The sequence below is a fragment of the Phocoena sinus genome, chromosome 5, assembly GCF_008692025.1.
Source record: "Phocoena sinus isolate mPhoSin1 chromosome 5, mPhoSin1.pri, whole genome shotgun sequence".
NCBI lineage: Eukaryota > Metazoa > Chordata > Mammalia > Artiodactyla > Phocoenidae > Phocoena > Phocoena sinus.
In genome coordinates this window covers 28373614-28395084 of record NC_045767.1, presented here as the reverse complement: position 1 = coordinate 28395084, position 21471 = coordinate 28373614, and the positions used below count along the sequence as shown (strand labels likewise).

General features: G+C 38.9%; 1 protein-coding gene across 3 annotated transcripts in view; it reads left to right on the top strand.

The window, feature by feature from the left end:
* Window positions 1-1252: 1252 nt before the first annotated feature.
* The window catches only part of FAM241A (family with sequence similarity 241 member A), a 40611-nt gene continuing 20392 nt past the window's right edge, over window positions 1253-21471 (top strand). For 2 of the 3 annotated variants that reach the window (XM_032633110.1, XM_032633111.1), the window contains exons 1-2: window positions 1253-1605; window positions 19761-19840. In XM_032633110.1, coding sequence (XP_032489001.1) covers window positions 1441-1605; window positions 19761-19840 — 245 coding nt within the window. In that variant the 5' untranslated portion in view covers window positions 1253-1440. The remainder of the gene's footprint in view (window positions 1606-19760; window positions 19841-21471) is intronic. The other variant, XM_032633109.1, reaches the window with a different exon arrangement.

Here is a 21471-nt window from a genome sequence, read left to right as displayed (position 1 = left end):
GCAGAGCTTCCATGCCCTTTCTAAGCTGCCACTCTCCCCCCATCTCCACGTGTTCACCAACCCGGAAGTTCTCTAAAGCCCTATCCTTTGGGTTTCTATGGAGTCTTCATTACAAAGGCATGATTGACTAAACTACTGACCATTGGTGGTCAATTCAACCTCCAGCTCCGCTCCCCTCCTAGGAGATCAGAGGGGGGACTGAAAGTTCCAATCCTCTAATCACAGGCTGGTTCTTCTGACAACCAGGCCCCACCCTTAAGTTACCTAGGGGCTATCAAAAAGTTGCCTCATTAACATAACAAAAGACATCTTTATCCCTTTCACCACTTAGGAAACTCCAAGGTTTTAGGAGCTCTGCGACAGGAATGGGAACAAAGGCAATATATATATATATATCTTATTATAAATTGCGATACCACAGGTAGCATGAAAAAGAATTATAAACTAGATGTCTCCCTTACCACACACTGAGTGACATATTCTTACCCATTTACAGAAATATACACAAAGGCAGATACACCACCAAATGCTCCCAAGGCTCCAACAACCAACACACACCAGGGAAGCACTCAACAGAGAGAGACCTTCAGACCTTCAGAGAGACACAGAGAGGAGGCAAAAGGAACAAAATAGACGGAGAATGTGTATTACTTGTAAAGGATGGACAGCTACTCAGGACAGGCAGTCGGCATCACACCCAGGCATACTGCCAGTGCCAGGCAAGCACAGAGGGGCCCCGCTGGAGTGTGGAGCTCTGTCTGCGTGTGTTTCCCTCTCTCACACACCTACCAACACACGCTCTCCTCTCTCCCTCACAAACGCATACACCGCGTCTTTCACAGTCTCTCTCAACACAGTGCCTATCAGGCTCTCACACACACGAGCTCTCACACACACGAGCTCTCACACACACGAGCTCTCACACACACAGTCTCATGCACATACAATTTCTTATACACAATCTCTCAGTCTTTACGTACGTAGTCTCTCATACACACATTCTCTCTCTCATAGTCTCTCACACACACACACACACACACACACACACACACACACAGAGCCTCTCTCTCACAATCTCTCACACACAGTCTGTAATGTACATAGTCACACACATATTCTCACAAACGCGCGAACACACACACACACACACACACACGCGCGCGCGCGCGCGCGCGCCCCGTTGGCCCCGCCTCTGCCCTGGCCCCTCCCTTCCCCGGGTGGGCTCCGCCCCGGCGGCCGAGGGCGGGGCGAACCGGTGACAGGAGAGGCCGGGCCGGGCTGGTACTTGCGGCGCCCAGGCCGCAGGGGCGCGCTCCGTAGGCTCCTGTCAGCGGCGAGTGTGGCCGATCCCAGGGCGGCTCTCGGGCGGCGATCGCTGCCTCCGGCTTCGTGGCTTGGCCCCTCCGGCGGCCGTCCCGGGCGGCGGGAGTTGGCGGCGGGATGTGCTCGGCCGGGGAGCTGCTTGGCGGCGGCGGCGGCGGCGGCGGCGGAGAGCGCGACGAGGACGGGGACGCGCTGGCGGAGCGGGCGGCGGCGGGGACCGAGCCGGAGCCCGGGGCGAGCCCGCGGCGGCGCGACCGGCGGCCGCAGGAGGAGCAAGAGCAGGTGAGCCAGGAGGGGCGGCGCGGTCCGGCCGGTTTCCCGAGCCCCACGCGGCGGCAGAGGGAAGTGGCCCGGAGGGCGGGCGGCGCCCGGGCTGTGCTCGGCGTGGGGCGCTGGTCGCCGCGGCGTTCTGGGAAGCGGCCCCGGAGAGCGTTTGGACGGAGCCCTCGGGGCCGGGCCGCGGGGTCGCGTGTGCGCTGCCAAGTGCCGGCCAGGAGTCGCGTGCCTGGCGGGGTCAGCGCCGCCCTTACCCACCCGTCGGGCAGAGGCTTCTCAGGCCGGAGCCCGGGGGTCTGTGGAAGTGCCCTCCATAACGGTCACTTATCTAAAAGCCTTACATGTAAACATTCTTCAACTTCGAGTTCATACCCCGGTGCTGTGTTTTAGGGGCCAGTGGCTCCCCTCCCGACTTCCATCTTGTCATTTCTGAACTCACACCTAGCGCCTCTTGTAAGGTGTGGGTGTATTTCTCTAGACATGCAATCAGTATCTGAAGACGTGTAGGAGCGAGTATTACAATAGGTGTCTTGACAGGGACTCTCCGAGAGCAAGTTTTTCACATGAACCCAAAGGGGATCTAAACTTAATTTAAAAACTGAAAAAGCTGAGTAATAATTAAGTTTAAAAAATAATGCCTAAGGCAGAAAGAAAAAAAAACTGAAAAAGCAAGGAAATTGCTTTCAGTTGGTACCAAAGGGGAAAAAAGTATGAGTCCAGCCATAATAAGGGAAAAGAGAAGTTGGGTAGTTTTTGAAACTCTCAGAATTTGCTTTCACTAAGTATGTGATAATAGGCATTATAACACATCAGTTTATCTTCAAGATTAGGCAAGAAGTTTAATAAAAGAAATTGAATTATATGTGGGATGAATTTTCACCAGCAAATACAGTAATTAGACCTTCAAAAATACCCAAGATAAGCTAGCCTTCAGAATCACAGTAAAGACCAAGAATTAAAATGATTATTTGCCTTTATTACAGTGTATACTGTTGAGATCAGTTGATACCTGTCTCCTCTCATTATCCTTCTGCATCTGTTCTTTTTGTCACATTTCACAAACTCCAACATCATCAGTAAATGCATTAATAGATAAAGTATAAGTTTTAGTGTCTCAGCATTGTTTAGAAAACAGAAATAATTGTGTGGCATGTACAAAATATGCCTTAGCATTAGGTTTGCTCACCATGTGCAAGTGTAATTTTTCATTCTTTTGACAATGTAAGAGATGGTGACTGAAGCAAATAATTGGTAGCTAGGAGATCTTCCTGACTGCTTTCCTGGTAGTTTTCCCCCATTAACTGTACCATTACTCAGTAGCTAAAGGACTGTTTCCTCTTACTTTAGTTGTTCAACTGGAAAAGTGAAGAAAACAGCAACAGGAACTCCCTGGCAGGGAGCGGGGGGGGGGGGGGGGGATGTATTTGAGCTAAAGGACCCAAAGTAATTTTCAAGTGGTTTTAAGGGAGCATGTAAAATACTTCATTTAAGCTTCTGTGGATTTTTCATCATCAGTAGCTCTGGTCTTAACAAAATTGCTTATGGTACAACGACAAGGGATGAAATGAAAAAAGAATGAAACATATAGCCTAGAAAACAGATATACTTTGCATACCTGTTTCTTTCATTGCATGTCATGTAAATTTATTTTCCTGTACTCCTTTGAAAATGTTATCATTTATTTTTATCACATGATTTATTTATGTACTCTAAGTCCACATACACAATACTTGAAAATTACACCTGAGATATACATTTCCTCCTATATCAGCACCAAAGAAGAACTTCTTATAAAGAAGTCAAAAATAAACAAAAAATTGATACAACCCAACTCATTGGTGTAAAAAGCAAGCTTTTGTGATAAGTCATTTCTTGGTGATAAGTGTAGCTTTTTTTTCAAGTCCTGAAAATGAAATTTAAAATTTGTATGCACTGCCTTGCAATGATGGTAGAGATATAAAGATATTTGAGGGAGAGGTAAATGAAATTAACAACTATAAAACACAGTCTAAGGATTTGTTTTATTTTGTTTTTCTTTAGGCAGATGGTGTGTGTTTGTTTTGTTGTTTTAAGCACACATGGACTCCAAATTACAGAGTATTTTTGAAAACTTGGTTTGTAAACTTGTTGCTTAGAACTTAAAGTGAGCTTTTCCATAGAAACAGTGATATAAACAGAAACAGAACCAAAACTAATTAGCTGGAAATGAGACAGAGGCCATCTCCCTGTTGTCCTTTCTGCTTAGCACACTCACTTAATGTTCCAGAATCTGAGTAGCGTCGCGGAGGTTAAGAGAGAATTGGTAGTAGTGGCAGCGGCAGCAGTAATAGCAGAGGCTCCTTTATATCTGGATCAGGGTTACAGGTGGTGTGCTCTTGAATGCAACAGCTCCAGAAGGCACCTGACTTTTGCTCCTCCAGCTCTTTCAAAGATTTTTGTCAGCCCCTAATTTGCTGTATTAAATCCCTTTCTATTTCTAGTTCCTTCACAGTTTGCCCTTACCTGATCATTTGATGAAGGAGCTTTCTTCCTTTGGCTATTCCCCAGCCTAAAGTCTCCTCTACATATATCCTTACCTTCACTGATTTTTCTTTCTATTCCTGTCTGAAAGACTCATGCCCTTCCCTCTACCTGGAAGCCTCTTGCATCAGCTTTGACTTTACAAAACATATCTTTGGCTCATTGTTATTATGATACCAGATCAAAATGGTATTTATTTCCTGTAATACCAAAATACCAGTATTTATATAGGTGTTTTCTTAATAACTAAGATAAGCATCTTTTTTTTTTTTTTTTAATATTTATCCTTAAGTACTACTCCATCTGAGAGAAAACTAAGGTTCCTCTGTCTTTCTGGCCTAAATCTTTCCAGGTACATGATTGACAAGGCAGCCTCTATCCTAGGAAAGGAGGACTTGAAAGACTGGACCAGGTTCCCTAGATGAAGGAACTGTCAAGTCTGAAGTAGGAGTTTGGCCTCTAAGAAAGATAAGCCAGGGAGAGAAGCAAAACGCCCAAGGAACTGAAGGGACAGGGCACAGCTGTCCTACATGTGTGTTGGTAATTGTGTGCATGAGAGATGATCCAAGTATGTTCATGACTGTGAATGCCGGGTCCCTTTAGGTAAGAGGGTCTCTGCCCTGCTGCATACCTGGAAGGTTAAATATCTCCAGTCCTTTTATTACATTTATGTATGTATGTGGCATTTTACAACCTGAATAACCTAAGATGGCCCTGCCTTAGGTGGGATAGAAAGGTCCCATCGTCCTTGGATTGACTTTAGAATCATTATTTTTAGCTTTAAGGTCTTTCTTTATGATTATAAAAGTAATGTGTACTTCGGAAAATGTAGAACTATAAAACAATCTAGGGGGCTTCCCTGGTGGTGCAGTGGTTAAGAGTACGCCTGCTGATGCAGGGGACACGGGTTTGTGCCCCGGTTCGGGAAGATCCCACATGCCGCGGAGCGGCTAGGCCTGTGAGCCATGGCCGCTGAGCCTGCGCGTCCAGAGCCTGCGCTCCGCAATGGGAGAGGCCACAACAGTGAGAGGCCTGCGTACTGCAAAAAAAAAAAAAAAAAAAACAATCTAAAGAAGAAAACAAAAGCATTTGATATCTCACTGAGTAATATTGTGCTATAAAATATGAAACATTTGATGTTACTACATTCATATATCTCTCTGTATGTGTATATGCATATATACACACATATTTTTTAACATGTTTTAATGTAATATTTGGATTTGGTATCTTGTTTTTATCTACTTAGCATGCTGTGTCATTTTCCCATGTTATCAAAATTTCTTTGTAAAAATTATTTTTAGGGCTGCCTAATAATCATTCCCCTAATACTACATATTTAAGTTGCTTCAAACCTTCTTTTATAGATAATGCTGTAATGAAAATCTTTGCTTATAAAGATCTACCTTTTTCTCACAGTTCCACCTTGGAATAAATTCCTAGAACTGGAAGAACTAGGTCAATAAGTCAAACTCTTTGAATCCTCTTGAAACATCCTAAAAAATTGCATTCAGAAAAGGTTGCACCATTGTGCTCTTCTGGCATTAGTATGTAAGAGTGCCGGTTGGAAACCATCCATTCCAGCAACAAACAGTATAATTTATAGATTAATCTTTGCCAACTTAATAGGCAAAAATTATCTTATTGTCGTAAGATACTGCTGGAGAGGTTTACTAAACCATTTGTATATTTATTGAGTATTTGTATTTCTTTTTAATTGTGTTCTTTGACCATTTTTTCTTTTGGCATTATTATAAGATATTAAACTCATATTTCACATTGATTATAATTATTTTCCCTGCTTGCTGTTTACTTTATAATTTTGTTTATGATGTTTTTGACTTAGAAATGCTTTAAATTTTTATTAGCCAAAGGAATTTTTTTGTTAGTTTCATACACACACATCTCACACCCTTATACATGCACACACACACACCCCACACATACATACATTTATCTATTACATTTGTTTAGAAAATTCTTTCTAATCCTACACTTAAACTATCCACCAATATTTTCTTATGTGTGTTTATAGTTTTTTTTTTTTTTACTCTATATATTTAATCTCTTTAGTATGACTTTTTGTATTGTGTGAGGTATGGAGCTGATCTTTTTTGTTTTTCCTAATCATTGAATAATCCACTTTCTCCCTGGCTTTGCAATCCTTTATAGTAGTTATAAATACTGAAGTCTCTATCAAGCTTTTACGTTTCTGTTGGCATTGTGAAAGGGATTTCTTTTTCCACATCATGTTTTTGCTGCTGGTTTCTAGCTATTGGTTTTTATTTAGTTCGTTTTAAACTAGCTACCTTTCTGAATTCTTTTGTTAATTCTAATACTAATATATACTAGTATCTCTTAGACTTGATTCTTTTGCATCTTCTAGGTATATAATCATCCACTCTATAGATAAGGTTGATTTTGCTTCCTTTCAGATGGTAATGCTTCATTTCTATTTCTTGCCTTTTGCAATGCTGGAACTTTCAGATAAATGCTGGCTTATAGATATTTAAGTAAATAAATGAAGGAACCTGTATAATGGCATTTATCAAAGAATGTTCCATGAGATCATCTGTAAAAAAAAAAAAAAAGATACCAGAGGGAAGCCTTATACCTCCTTTTTGATCTATCATCAAAGATATGATTAGCAGTACATATTCTAGATCCAGAATACCTAGGTTTGAATCCTAACTCTGCCACTTACTAACTGTAACTTTGGGCAAGTTAATTAACCTCTTTGGCCTTCAGTTTCTTCATCTGTATAAAGGGAATAATAGTTGTATCAACACCGTAGAACTGTTATATGTATGTATGTAATATATGTAAAGTGTTTGAGCAGTACTTAGCATATAATAAGCGTGTAAGGGTTAGCTTTTGGACCTAATTTTCAACTAGAACCTAAGTGAAAAGATATCTGAGAAATGTTACTTTTAAGTTTTCCAGACTCTGCAGTTAGAAAGCCACCCTAGGAGGAAGGTGGAATAGAACAGTGCTCCTCAGTTTTAATGTGTAGACAAATTATCTCTTGTTAAATGCAGGTTGTGATTTTGTTGTTCTGGGGTGAGGCCCAAGATTTTGCATCTCTAACAAGCTCCTAAAGCGATGCTGATGCTATGCCCAAGGACCACACTTTGAGTGGCAAGAGAATAATAAGCAAACCAATCCACAGTATTCAACAAACTTGCCCTTGGACATAGTATCAGTAATAGATATATATACATAAGGAAGTTATTTTACTATTTCCCTAGAAGGGTATATTAGAACTCTTGGTAAAGTGTAAGAAGCCAACAAGCCTTGCTTCTCCAGGCCAAGTGATTTGCCCTAGGGCTTACAATTAACTAGTACCAGAGCACACCAGAACCCAGGTCTCCAAACTCCAAAGCCGGCTTTGTTTTTGTTTCAGAAATGCAAAGAGCCCTCACCTATGATGGGAGAACAGTCTGATAAATCTGCTGCTCCCCCTTAGATTGTGTAGTTCAAAAATAGATATCTGTTTATACCCACTTCCTTTCACATCTTTTAAAAGCAGTTTGCAAGCAATACTGTAGCAAGTGCTTTGAGTTTAGATGAACTCAGCCCTAAACTTAAATCTAATTTTTTTCCAATGGGCATCTAGTCACTAACTCAGGGAATAATTTTGTATATGGTAGATATCTTTTGTCCATTTTTTATCATTATTTCAAGAATGGAACTTCTAAATCAGTGGTTCTTAACTGGGGGCAGTTTTGCTCATGGGGGACATTTGGCAATGTCTGGAGACATTTTTGAATGTTAAGACTAAGGGGGTACAGTACCGTCAGCATCTAATAGGAATAGTCCAGGGTTACTGCTAAACATCCTATAATATGCAGAACAGTCGCCTACAGCAAAGCATTGCCTGACCCAAAATGTCAGTAGTGCTGACGTTGAGAAACTCTGCTCAAAATGTATTAGGATTATAGTGGTTTGAGTTGTCAAGAATAATTACTCTGTTGATAGATATTCCAATGGATAGGAAATAATTGTTTATTTTTTTGACACCTACATTCCAAACAGGTAGTCTCCCTACAGATCTTTTCTTGCATCTCTTCTTCCAGCAACTCCTTATATGCAACTTTCTCTATTTTGCTTTCCCTCTTTGTTGGAGAACAGAGGGAACAAAAAGTGCCCACCAAACTGAGAAGTTATCTTGAGACTGAAAAACAAGGCAGGCAGCTCCATATAATCAATGGATCAGTATATTACAGGATAACTTGCTCACAGGGTGGGATCAAGCAGATGATCTGTAAGTGTTTGCAGCTGCACTCCACACTGCCAAGGGGCCACTGAGACAATTTTATAGTTAACATAGGGTATAGGGGTATGTATACCTGCTTGGAAACAGGAAATGCATTCCTAAGTCAATATTTATGAATGGGTAACTAGTCTTGTGGACCAGCAGTCCCCAACCATTTTGGCACCAGGGACTGTTTCGAGGAAGACGGTTTTTCCACGGAGGTTGGGGGATGGTTCAGGCGGTAATGCCAGCGATGGGGAGGGATGCGGAGCGATGGGGAGCGATGGGGGGTGATGGGGAGGGATGGGGAGCGATGGGGAGGGATGGGGAGCGATGGGGAGGGATGGGGAGCGATGGGGAGGGATGGGGAGGGATGGGGAGCGATGGGGAGCAATGGGGAGGGATGGGGAGCAATGGGGAGGGATGGGGAGCGATGGGGAGGGATGGGGAGGGATGGGGAGCGATGGGGAGCAATGGGGAGGGATGGGGAGCAATGGGGAGGGATGGGGAGCGATGGGGAGTGATGGGGAGGGATGGGGAGGGATGGGGAGGGATGGGGAGTGATGGGGGGCCATGGGGAGCCATGGGGAGCCATGGGGAGCAGCAGATGAAGCTTCACTTGCTCACCCACAGCTCATCTCCTGCTCTGCGGCCCGGTTCCTAACAGGCCTAGGACCAGGAGTTGGGGACCCCTGTTGTGGACACAGGGAATAAGTCAGCAAAGGTTTTCATCACTGTTTGAGGATTACAGAGCAAAGAGGCCAACCTGGTCCCAATGATTATTAAACAATATCTATTAGCTACAAAGCCCTTGACAACAGAGATGTGATTTACCTCACAGTACTGTTCTGGGTGGGATCAGCAGAAGGACAAGAGGAACTGTATGGGCCCAGGATGGCATCAGTTATGCTAACGGCCATATACTCTCATACTCTTTTTCTGCTCCTCTGTCCTGCTACCCATCGTTTTTTCATCTCTCCCTACTGTGTCTCATTCTCCCATTGTCTGTTATTCTTCCCCACCTCCCATCTTAGCCACTTTCTCTTTTTTTCTATACGTCTTCTCCACCCCACTGCCCCCTTCTTCTGTAGAAGCTGAGCATTATGGAGCAATGAAAAAGGTTTTGGGTAATGACAGTTCTAAGTTTGAGCCTTGTCATCCTAATAACTTAATCCCTCAGAAACTCAGTTTCCTCATTGTAATGGGTATAATGCTATCCACTTAAAGTTCTTATGAGGATTCAGTAACATTTTGTGTATGAAATGCCTAGCATACAGTAGGTCCTCAGTGAATATTAGCTCCCTATTTTTTTTTTTTTTGCGGTACGCGGGCCTCTCACCGCTGCAGCCCCTCCCGCTACGGAGCACAGGCTCCAGACGCGCAGGCTCAGCGGCCATGGCTCACGGACCTAGCCGCTCCGCGGCATGTGGGATCCTCCCGGACCGGGGCATGAACCCATGTCCCTGCATCGGCAGGCGGACTCTCAACCACTGCGCCACCAGGAAAGCCCCTAGCTCTCTATTTTGCCCTGATCTTCTCTTCCATCTTTTTTTTCTGGTTCCGTTTTTCTTCTTCTTCTTAACTAACCACATCATAGAACTGTATTTTTAGTACATGTAATCTTCAGATTTATAGAATAAATATTGTTTATTGAACAAAATATTAAGATTTACTAATCTAAATTCAGATGTGTTTCATATTTCTTTAAAAAAATTAACCCACCAACCTAAATTATTAATATGTTGCTTTTTGTATAGATCGCCAGTTGATTTTTTTTTTTCTGTTGTGGATCACTGACCCTTGATGAGAAAAATACCCACCCTCCTCTGTATTCTCAATTTACTATTCAAGAGAAGTGCTAAAGCAAGGTTAAAGAGTAAAACTTAAAGTAGTACCATGACATTAACCTTGCCCTAAGAGACCTAAGTAGAAACTGTATCTTTCCCAGGCCTTCTTTAAGCCCCAGCCACACTAGCTTTGGCTCCCATCATTGTCTTCTCTGGAGTCTTGTCTTGCAGTAACAGCCACATATCTTCAAAAACCCTTAAGAGTCTCCGCTAGTCACGTTTTGGTTCATTAAGTGTGTGCTGTGTTCGTGTGCACGTGCGTGTGTGTAAGGCAATTAATAAGATAATCAAAGAGTAGTTTCATCCGAGCAGAGAAACTGAATTTCTGATTAACTTAATGCAGAAGTTACTTTCTATCTGCTGATCTAATTTTTCCCGTATCCAGTGTTTTGGGTTTTTTTTTTTTCCATTTAACATCATTGTCAGCTATGCCTTATCTTGGCTAAGGAAGAGGAAACGGTTGGCTTTATTTGTCGTTGCTGTTTTCTTATAGCAACAACTTGATCTTATCAGATTTCTGATCAAACAGAAAGCATGGTGCAAATATTTTGAACTTTACGGGAAATAAAGGATAAACTAATTATTAATACTTAATATCTAAACAATATTAATACTTAATATCTAATATCTCTTAATACTTAATACCTAAATTTTTTTTAAACAGTATTAAGAAAATTAAATTTCCATTTGTGGTTTTTACTATATTCCATTTGATATAATTTTTTCTAACATCTGTGAAATTTTTTTTATCCCCTCTTCCAATTAATCCAATTAATTTGTCTTTTATCCTCTTGATCAAAATTTTACTGGGATGTATGCAGACCATCTACAGAGGCAGGGAATTTAAGTTTGATTTCCCATGGCTGGCAAATTTCATCAGTTTGATTGAATTCAGAATTCCTTATTCCATGGTTTTCAGAGGTAATAAAATATAACAGAAGCTATTGTCACTGTCACAAATTGAGAATTGAGAAGGAAAGTCATTTTTAAGGAAAAATGTTTGGTTTTGGCTACTTTAAATAAACAAGCGATTCCACCTGTGGTAAAAGCCAGCATACAAGGTACTCAGTAATGTCAGCAGAAACTTCATTTCTTTGAAAAAAAAAAAGTAGATTTTAGAGAAAGTACAAAATGTAGAAATTTTTAATTTGCAGCTTGAATTAATCATATTCTTCACTTCATGGCCTATTATTATCTATCATTAGTTCATGCACATCATTAAATTTTTTTTTTTTTTTTTTTTTATGCGTTACGCGGGCCTCTCACTGTTGTGGCCTCTCCCGTTGCGGAGGACAGGCTCCGGACGCGCAGGCCCAGCGGCCATGGCTCACGGGCCCAGCCGCTCCGCGGCATGTGGGATCCTCCCAGACCGGGGCACGAACCCGTGTCCCCTGCATCGGCAGGCGGACTCTCAACCACTGCGCCACCAGGGAAGCCCACATCATTAAATTTTAATTAATTTATATTTTCATTGCAGAACCATTCTCTTCTACTACAATAGGCAACTCTTTTAATATTTTTGGTAGGTATGCCTGAAGATGGTTCCATCTGTCTACGTTTGTAACTATGATTTAAAATATTGAATTCTATTGGTTAAAATGAAAATGAATACAAATTTTAGTATTTCTCCATTTATAATCATTTCAAAGATTTATTCAAAAACTAGCTGATGTTCTCATTGATTTGTATCCCTCTCCCCAAAAGTTTTTTTCCTTTATTGGTTATATGTAGTTTAGTGGAAGATATGTGTAAATAAATGTTATAACTTTGCATTTAATTAAAAAATAACAAACAAGTTATAAATACAATACCTAGTAAAATTTTATATTTAACATATTATTTTTGTACATTTTGTAGGAAATAAAACCTGCAACTACATTTAGTATCCAATGAGGAGGAAAACATGTCCAGCCTCACTAGAAATAAAAGAAATTCAAATTAAAACTATTAGGAATAATATTTCATCTATCAAGTTGATAAAGATTAAAAAGATGAGTGGTGTGGGTTTAAAGAAACAGTGTATGAAATAAGAATACACTAAAGTTAGAAGTAAAATTGATTCAGTCTTTCTGGAGGGAAATCTGGTTTCAACCCTCATGGGTAGAGACTGCTGTTGCCCCTCACTCGAAAGGTGTAAAAACTGCAGCACAGGGATGTTAAGTAACATATTGAAAGTATCACAGCTAGTAAGTTGCTGAGTTAAGATTCAAACCCATGCTTGAAGCCTGAGTTCTTAACAACCAAGCTAGTGTTGGTCCATGAAATCAATTTAGTGGATTGTGAACAGGATAGAATGGGACAGAAATTATTAGAATGCATCACACATGGTACGAATGTCATTTCGTGGAAATTTATATGTACTGGGCCAAGAAACAAAATATCTTATTGTGGACCACAATCAAGATCACTGCACTAGCCCAGGAAGCTCAATTCTGTCTCAAGGCCTCTGCCTAGACTCTTTTCCCCAAATCTTCCCTTGGCAGATCTTCATATCATCGGCTTAACTATAACCTTTCTGAGATCTCAGCTCAGCTCTAATATATAGAAAGAACCTCCAGTCTACACCCTCTTCCTCTCTTCCATTACTCTTTTATTTTCCTCATAGCTCTCACACTATTTGAAAGTATTTTATTTATTTGTTTGCTAACATGTTTATTCTCTGCCACTTCCCACTCTCTCCTTCACAGGCTAACACTAAAACATCATCTCTATGAGAGCAGAGATTGCATAAGGCAAATGCTTCAGACATTTATTTTGGCATCTCTGAGGTAGTACAGAGTCTATAAAAATTTCAATCTAAAATGACACTGCTGGTAAAAACTCAATTGATGTTTTTGCTGAAGCAATGTGGTTTCCCAGGGGAAACTTTCATAACAAAATTTAGTTTTGAAGAGAGAGAGGACTTTGTGTGTAACAGGAACATACTCTATTGTCAGAATCAACAGAAAAGAAATGAGTTGTGTTAGTTTGTGCATTGAGCTAAAGGTCCCTGTAAAACATTTGTAAGAATTTAGGCAAGGATTGTGTTCCTTGATGTGATGTGTTTAAAAACCACCACAATATCAAGAAGGTGAAAGGCTGACAAACAGAATCTTGGAATACTAGCTGGCATTAATTTATGTAATTGGTAAAAACTTGCAATTTTGTTTTTAATTTTTCTTGAACTAAACATGGGAAAGACAGTAAATGAAACCCAAAGCTAACATAGATTTAAATTCAGATCAGCCATTTCAATAATGGCAAAATGTTAAAGGATAATTTTCAAAAAGAGGTAAAATTATAGTGCTCATTAAATATAAAATGAACACATGTTAAGGAGTTTATTTAACTCGTCATTAAAGAGGGAACCAGGCAAATGTTACAACTGCTTCAAAGGACAAATTAGTCAGAAATGTATGTGGAGAAAAGGTATGTTGAAATGAATTTACAAATGGCCACGAGACTGGCTTTTTCCATAGGCAGGGAGGAAAGACAATTGAACCTCTACTGGAACAGAATTTGTTTGCTTGTCTATAGATATGAATTATTTGCATTGCTATTGGTAATCTGTAATTTACAGACTTGTAAAATATCTCAAAAGCCATAAAGACCAAACAGTAGTATTATAAACAATGCAGTTTTCCATGGAGACACCCATAATTTTTTTTTGCTTATTCTTAATTTTCTTATAGTAATAAAGAAAAAAAGTAACTTCTAAAATTTGCTACACAGAGTAGATTAATTTGTGGATAGTGAGGGTACTTGATCTCTCCCTTTACAATGTCTCATGCTGCTAGAAAAGATTAATTCTATTCTAGTCTTCTTCCATGGTAGTACTGTATACATACATTCAATGTACATGTGGAAAAGTATGATTTGTATGCATGTGAAAAGCAAGGATTGAGTTATATTTGAAGTTCTTTCTGTTGAGTTATAACTAAAATTAACCTGATGGTCAGATAACTACTAAAAACAAATTTTGATAAGAACAAGATGGCTGCTCCAAGGATTCCATATTCATGTCTATTTTTTATTCAGCACACAAATCCCAATTGCTTGTTCCTAGCATCCTAGCATACTTTCTCCACATGTTGAATGGTTACCGGTTTCACAGACAGCTTTGTCTACTAAGGAGTTTCATGGGAGTGTAGAAGCACATTTGGTTTAAGCTTTTAAATTTAAAGGCGGGCAAGAATGAAGTGATTTCTTCATAGAGAATTAACCAGTTAGTTATAACCATTTTTGATATCAATAAAAATACTCAGTGTAAAACACTTGAGAATAAATATATGAAGAAAAAATTAAATACTAAACTTCTTTCTTTATTATTCAGTATGTAAAGTTTATTTAACAGTAATATCATAAAAATGGTATAATGATTGTGCCATTTCTGGATGATAGTGTTTTCCCTTTGGAGTTTAAATGACTAAGTATTTGGAAATCAGTCTTTGAGTACGCTATGTTAGGCTACTAATTTAAGACTTCAGTTGTGCTAACAACCCGGCCATATACTAAAGATATTTTCCTTATCCATTTGTGTCATATGGAATATCAATTGCTTTAACAACTGATAACAGTCATTGTATTATGGATGGTTTTCTGTATTTATTATTTGTATTCATTATTTATTATTATTTATCAGTTGTTATTTGTTTGTTCCTTATTTTCTTGGTAGCTTTTAATTCATTCACTCAAAACATTTATTGAGCTCCTACTATTTCCTGGGCAGTGCTGTAGGCACCAGGACACAAAGAAACAAACAGAAACAGGCCAAATCTCTCCTCTCATTAATCTTGCATTGTAGTAGGGAGAGACTACGAATAAATAAACAAGTACATCAGTGGGTTATAAATGCTATGGAAAAAAAAATAAAGTAGGGAAGGTGGATGGGGAGTATGTGTATAGGGTAGGGGTACTTTTTTAAATAAGATGATCATGTAAGTGCTCACTAAGGTAAATATGAGCAGAGTCTTAAGGAAGTGAGAATTACTGGTTTGCCCCCTCCTTTTGCTTTGACTCCATGGCGGGTAGAGCCAAATTTGAGGCTCAGTCTAAGTAATCATGGTAACATATCTTTCCCCAGTCTAGACTCTCAATTCTCTCTCATCCATCCCCCCTTCCAGTTTTCTATATTTTATTACTATTTTATTCATTTATTCCTACTATAAGCAAATTCAAATCCCTTGTGGAAAGATGAAAGGAAAAACCAAATTAATTATGGACTTAAGTAAATTAACTAAAGACTTCATCTTTTAAAAAGTATATTTCTTGGGCTTCCCTGGTGGCGCAGTGGTTGAGAGTCCACCTGCCGATGCAGGGGACACAGGTTCGAGCCCTGGCCTGGTAAGATCCCACATGCCGCGGAGCGGCTGGGTCCGTGAGCCATGGCCAATGAGCCTGCGCTCTACAGCCCATAAGCCACGACCACTGAGGCCCGCAAGTCACAACTACTGAAGCCCGTGCGCCTAGAGCCGGTGTTCCGCAGTAAGAGAAGCCACCGCAATGAGAAGCTTGCGCACCACAACGAAGAGTAGCCTCCGCTCGCCACAACCAGAGAAAGCCCGCGCACAGCAGCGAAGACCCAACGCAGCCAAAAATAAAAATAAATAAATTTATTTTTAAAAAATGGTAGGGGGAGAATCAAAACTACAGGAATGTTTTTCCTGAAGAAATTAAAAATATTTCACTAATAATTTTCTCTTGGCCCGGGTGTGATTTAAAAAGTGAGAGTCTTCAACATATAAGCCATCTAAGAATTAATAAAATCATTAGAGTACATGAAAGCTCCATGAAGAGAGACTGTAGAGTAAGAAGAGAAGAAGGCCTATAGGTAAGTCCCTGAGAAGTTCCAACACAGACTCAGAGGGAGATGAGCCTGCAAAAGTCGACCAAGCAAGACAAAGGAGGTAAAGACACCTAGAATGACTAGCAGGCTTCTTGCTTGTACTTCTGGGTTGTGCCATTCACTGAGGTAAGGGATGCGTGGAGGAAGACCAATTTTAAGGCAGATCATTATGAGTTTGATACAGGGCATGTTGAGTCTGAGGTCCTCTAAGACATCTGGGAAATGTTGAACATGCAATTGAGCATACAAGTCTAGAAATCTGAAAAATTGCCTGAGCTGAGAAAGATCAGAAGGAAACTATGAATCTTTTATAAAAGTATGGGTCATTTTAATTGTTAGGGGATTTGAATATGATGATTTGAGTACATATCTTTCCTTATATATTAAACAGCTTAATAGCAAGGAGTATAGGTTATTTGCTTTCTGTACCTCACAGCACTTGCCTTGTTCATGGTAGGCATCCTATTATTATTTACTGAATTGAACTAAATTGCCTAAAGGATTTATTTTTCAAGCCAGACTATTCTGTGAGTCAAGGGCTGTGATTATTAGAGTTGGAGTTTAGTAATCAAAGATTAGTGATACGCAGGGAGGACGTGACACACACTAAGAACCAGAGTGCGGTTTCCTGAAAGTAAGCAGCTGTCAGTCTGGCAAATCAGTCAGGTCTGTGCAGGCTTGCCACAAGTAGGGCACAACACATCTTGCATAAAATGCAGGCGTAAAACATGCTGAGAGGAGAGGATCATAACTTCAGAACATGACTACAGACTTCATTACAGTAGGCAAAAAACTTGTCATTTTCTCTATATCACTATTCACCCAAAATTTAAATAACTAATATATTCCATTATAAAATAAGGTGGCTTTATATAGATACACTGTTCATCAAAGAATTTCTTCCATAAGAAATTTTATAAATCCACATACTTTTATTTACAAAACTAGATTCCTACAGATTCTTTAATGTCATAAATAATGAGAAGCAATTAAAATTTGTCCCCACTTAGTCCAAATGGTTGATTGATAACTCAACAGGCATTTCATTTCATAAGAATTGCACTGCAGTGGTTATTTCAGAACACAAAGAAAAATATCAGCCAAGTCACTGGATTGGACAAAAAGTGCAGTATATAAAACAAGAAGCTGTTATTGTACAGAACACAATAAACAACTCCCAAACATTATTATGTGAGTGGCATTTTCATAGCTTTCTTAAAAATTGTCCCACTCATAAGTACTGTTAAATTTTCTTTGAGACAAAATCCCATTATGGATCTTAGTAACAAATTAATGATAAAAAGCTAACTTTAAAGGCAACTTAATTCTAACAAGGATGGATCATATTTTTGCCTAGTTCTATTAGACATACCAGCCATATTTATCTTTAACTCTTCAAATATAATATGGAAAAGATATTTAATAGCATAAGCAAGTAGAATTTTCAACTTTCATAAAGCTAAATACTTCCTTTGCAAACCTAAAACTCCTATAATAAAATTTAATTTTAAAAGAGGGTATTCACAAAGTCACAAATGTTGATGATTCTTTCGATAGATATGGTCAAGCAACTGGAACAGCAGTGACAGACCCAGTGCTTTTAAGAATCAGTCCTCACCTACTTAATGCCTCAGATTCTGACCAGTGTCTTTGATTTTGTAATATCTTTGCCTTTCTTGGTTTTGTCTTAAAAGGAAGTGTGACTTGCCTAATGCACAAATGTTCCAGTTTCAATCAGGATCTCTGTTTTGCTTCTTTTGCTTTAGGAATGAAAGTATGTTACAGTATAAAATCCATTTTTGTACTTAAATGTATGGATGTGAGAATTTGGGATTATAAATCTTGGTTAGGGCTTCCCTGGTGGCGCAGTGGTTGAGAGTCCGCCTGCCGATGCAGGGGACACGGGTTCGTGCCCCGGTCTGGGAGGATCCCACATGCCGCGGAGCGGCTGGGCCCGTGAGCCATGGCCGCTGAGCCTGCGCGTCCGGAGCCTGTCCTCCGCAACGGGAGAGGCCACAACAGTGAGAGGCCCGCGTAACGCATAAAAAAAAAAAAAAAAAAAAAAAAAATCTTGGTTAACCTTAAAAACAAACAGCAACACCTCTAAGAAGGAGATGATAGAGTGGGAAAGATTTGGAACAATAAATATTTGGAATTGGATGGATAGTTACCGAGAGGTGACTCTCTCCACTTAAGAGTATAGAAGTAGTACCAAGAACACTGAGAGAACATGATTTTATAACAAGTCATCTGAGCACAGTTTTTACCAACAACAACACTTAGCAGCCTAGAAGAAGCAGCAGGGAAATCGGAGGCTGCTGAAAGTCAGAAAGTACGGGCGAATATGTGGCTATGAATTCGTGGTTGAAATGGTAGACTGTGGGTTCTAAACTGCAAGGAGAAAATAAAGGGCTAAATCTATAACAAATCCAGAGGCTTTTAAATTTTATAACTACTTCTTTCCTAATATCTATTTTCACATATTTGTTTATTGCAGTATGATACTGTCTCTTGATGTTTTGCAAATGTGAGACTCCTGCCCTTTTAAAAGAAAGCAACAAGATCTTTTTCAAAACAGGTCTTTCTTTTGAGAGGTCCAGTGGAATGGTGAGATGGATTGAGAGAAACAAAATTACAGTATTTTGGAGGGGAAGACTTTCAGTCTAAAATCCCTCTGAAACTGACTCCCAGCTTGTTTCTATTGTGGTCCTTCATCTTTCATTTTTGTCTCTCCATAATTATATTCAATCAAAAATTACATTATTTATAAAGGCAGCCTTTCTATGATCATTGGAGCACATTCTACTATGTTAGAAGTTCATTGTTCATACTATGAAGGCAAGAAAATTTCAAAGGGAAAGAAAAGTTTATTTTATGTCCAAATAAAATATATGTTTCTCTCTTAACTGGATGTAGTTAGAAAAATGAAACCAAAAATCTGCTTCAATAGTGTTCTATGTGCTTAGTCTTTATGCCAGTTTATGTTGCTTTTCTTCTGGGGAGAAGTGGTGGAATTAAGAATTCGATGTTGGTTTGGTTTTTAGTTTTAAAGAAAGAAAAATTTTAAATCCAGTCAAACTGTATCACAATTAAACCAGTTGCTATATTGTACAGTGAGTCAAATGTAACCATCACAAAACCATTTTTAAATGACATTATTTTTACTGAATATAAATTAATCAAGACAAGTGTAACTGTTTGAACTGCTGTTAGAAACTGATATGTTAAAATAAATACAAGGAGGGACTTCCCTGGTGGTGCAGTGGTTAGGACTCCATGCTCCCAATGCAGGGGCCCCAGGTTCGATCCCTGGCCAGGGAACTAGATTCCACATGCATGCCACAACTAAGGAGCCTGCCTGCTGCAACTAAGACCCCGTGCAACCAAATAAATAAATAAATATTTTTTAAAATAAATAGAATGTGAGCGATTACAGAGTGATTTTATATTTATAAGAAAGCATATAGTATAGGGTTTTAGAACATGGGTTTTAGGGCAGAATGCCTGAATATGTGTCTTCACCAGTTATTAGGTGAACTTGACTAAATTACATAATCCTTCTTCTTCAGTTTTCTTTATGTTTTGAAGGTCAAAGTACTTAAGACACTATCCAACACATAATAGATATTCAATAAGTATTAGGGCTTTTAAAATTAATAAATATATTGTGAAATTCATTAAAAACTTCATTTTAACATTATTTATTGTATTTAAGGCTTATATATCAGAGCATCTCCACAAAGAGCCAGCCTTTGCAATGAAGAGGAATAAAAAGCAAAAAATGAGTCTTTGCAGGTAACTAAATGCTGAAGTAAAGATGGTTTTTGTTTTTGTTTTTGTTTTGAAGTAAAGATGTTTTAACCACAGAATCAATTTGCAGTACATTAGTGCTATAAACCACTATTCTGTTAAATAATAAGACAAAAGCAGTTAAACATGCCATATCATTTTTTAAAACATCATCTAAATATTTGAAAGTGTTGCATTAACTTTTTTTGCCAGCTCTCCTGATTTAATTTTTTGACTATACTGACTCTTTTTGAACTAAATGCCAAGCATTTTGCAACATATCATATTTTTGCCTAAAATATACTTATTTTTTTATAAATGTTATAACCTTTTTATTAAATTGTTAGCTTCTTGAAGTTAAGGACATAGTCTTCCTTATCTAACACATTTTAGGTATCAGGAAAATTTTGTTGAATTGAATTGGTTCTATAAAGCAGAAGTGTTTTTACAGTAAAATAATCTTAAATGTTTTACTGAATATATATGATAGCTTAAGATAGTTTTATTTGTTCTTATATGTATTAGTATATTTATTTCTTTGTTTATTATTTTCTTTCTGGGCTGCCAGAGATTTAATATGGGGAGTTAGGAAGGAGGAGATGATTTTAATGCTCACAAAGCATTCTTGATTTACTTCTGACATTTCTGCAACTCTTAGAAACTTTTCCAGAGAGTTATAAATACCGATAAAAAGTATTTTACTATGCTAAAAATTATTTTAAAATAGAGACTTGGGTGTAAAATTTAATGTATTAGATGCAACTAAAGGGAAAATCAGGACTATTCTGAGACTAGAATTTCCAGTTAACTTTCCTTAGACTTAATTTTTAAAAAATGAGTTAATTGCCAGCTGAAGTTCAACTTTTGAAGTTCCATTTAATCATATGGTTCTTCTACTAACCCTTTTTTGAAAAAAGTCTTTAAATATTTACTTATATTTAAAGCTTAAATGAATAAAAAACAATGGGTTTCTTTTCCTCCTTTCTCATTTCCTTTCATACCAACCATTAAAGAGGCAGTTTTCCTTCTTTGCTTAGCAGAGTCTAGCAAATATGTTAGCTGGCCACAACTACTGAAGCCTGCATGCCTAGAGCCTGTGCTCCACAACAAGAGTAGCCCCCGCTCGCCGCAACTAGAGAAAAGCCCATGCACAGCAACGAAGACCCAATGCAGCCAAAAAAAACCCTCAAATTTCACTTTGTTTTAAAAAAAATAAAATAAACACTCTTCAAAGTGCTTAAGGTCCTATGGATGATTCCAGAAAACTAGCTGAGTACTACCCAGGATCCCCTGGTTCATCCTTACAGGAATTATCCTTCAGTTCACCATCAGAAGTAATTAATGTCCAGAAACAACATGGCAGGACTTCCAGAACAATGAAGTAAGGAACTCAGTAGATTTTATCCCAGCAAAACAACAATTTAACTGGTGAAAATTATTTAAAAATAAAATATCATTTAAAATCTTTGGGAATCACCCTAAGAGCATACAGCAAATGAAGGAACATTCATTAAAGAAAATCTACAAAATCTAGGTAAGAACAGTGAGTATTTGTGGCATTTGAGCCACAACCTAACCCATTACCTCCCCATCATAGTGCTGTGTCATAGAAGCTGCAACCCCAGCATGTGTAGCCA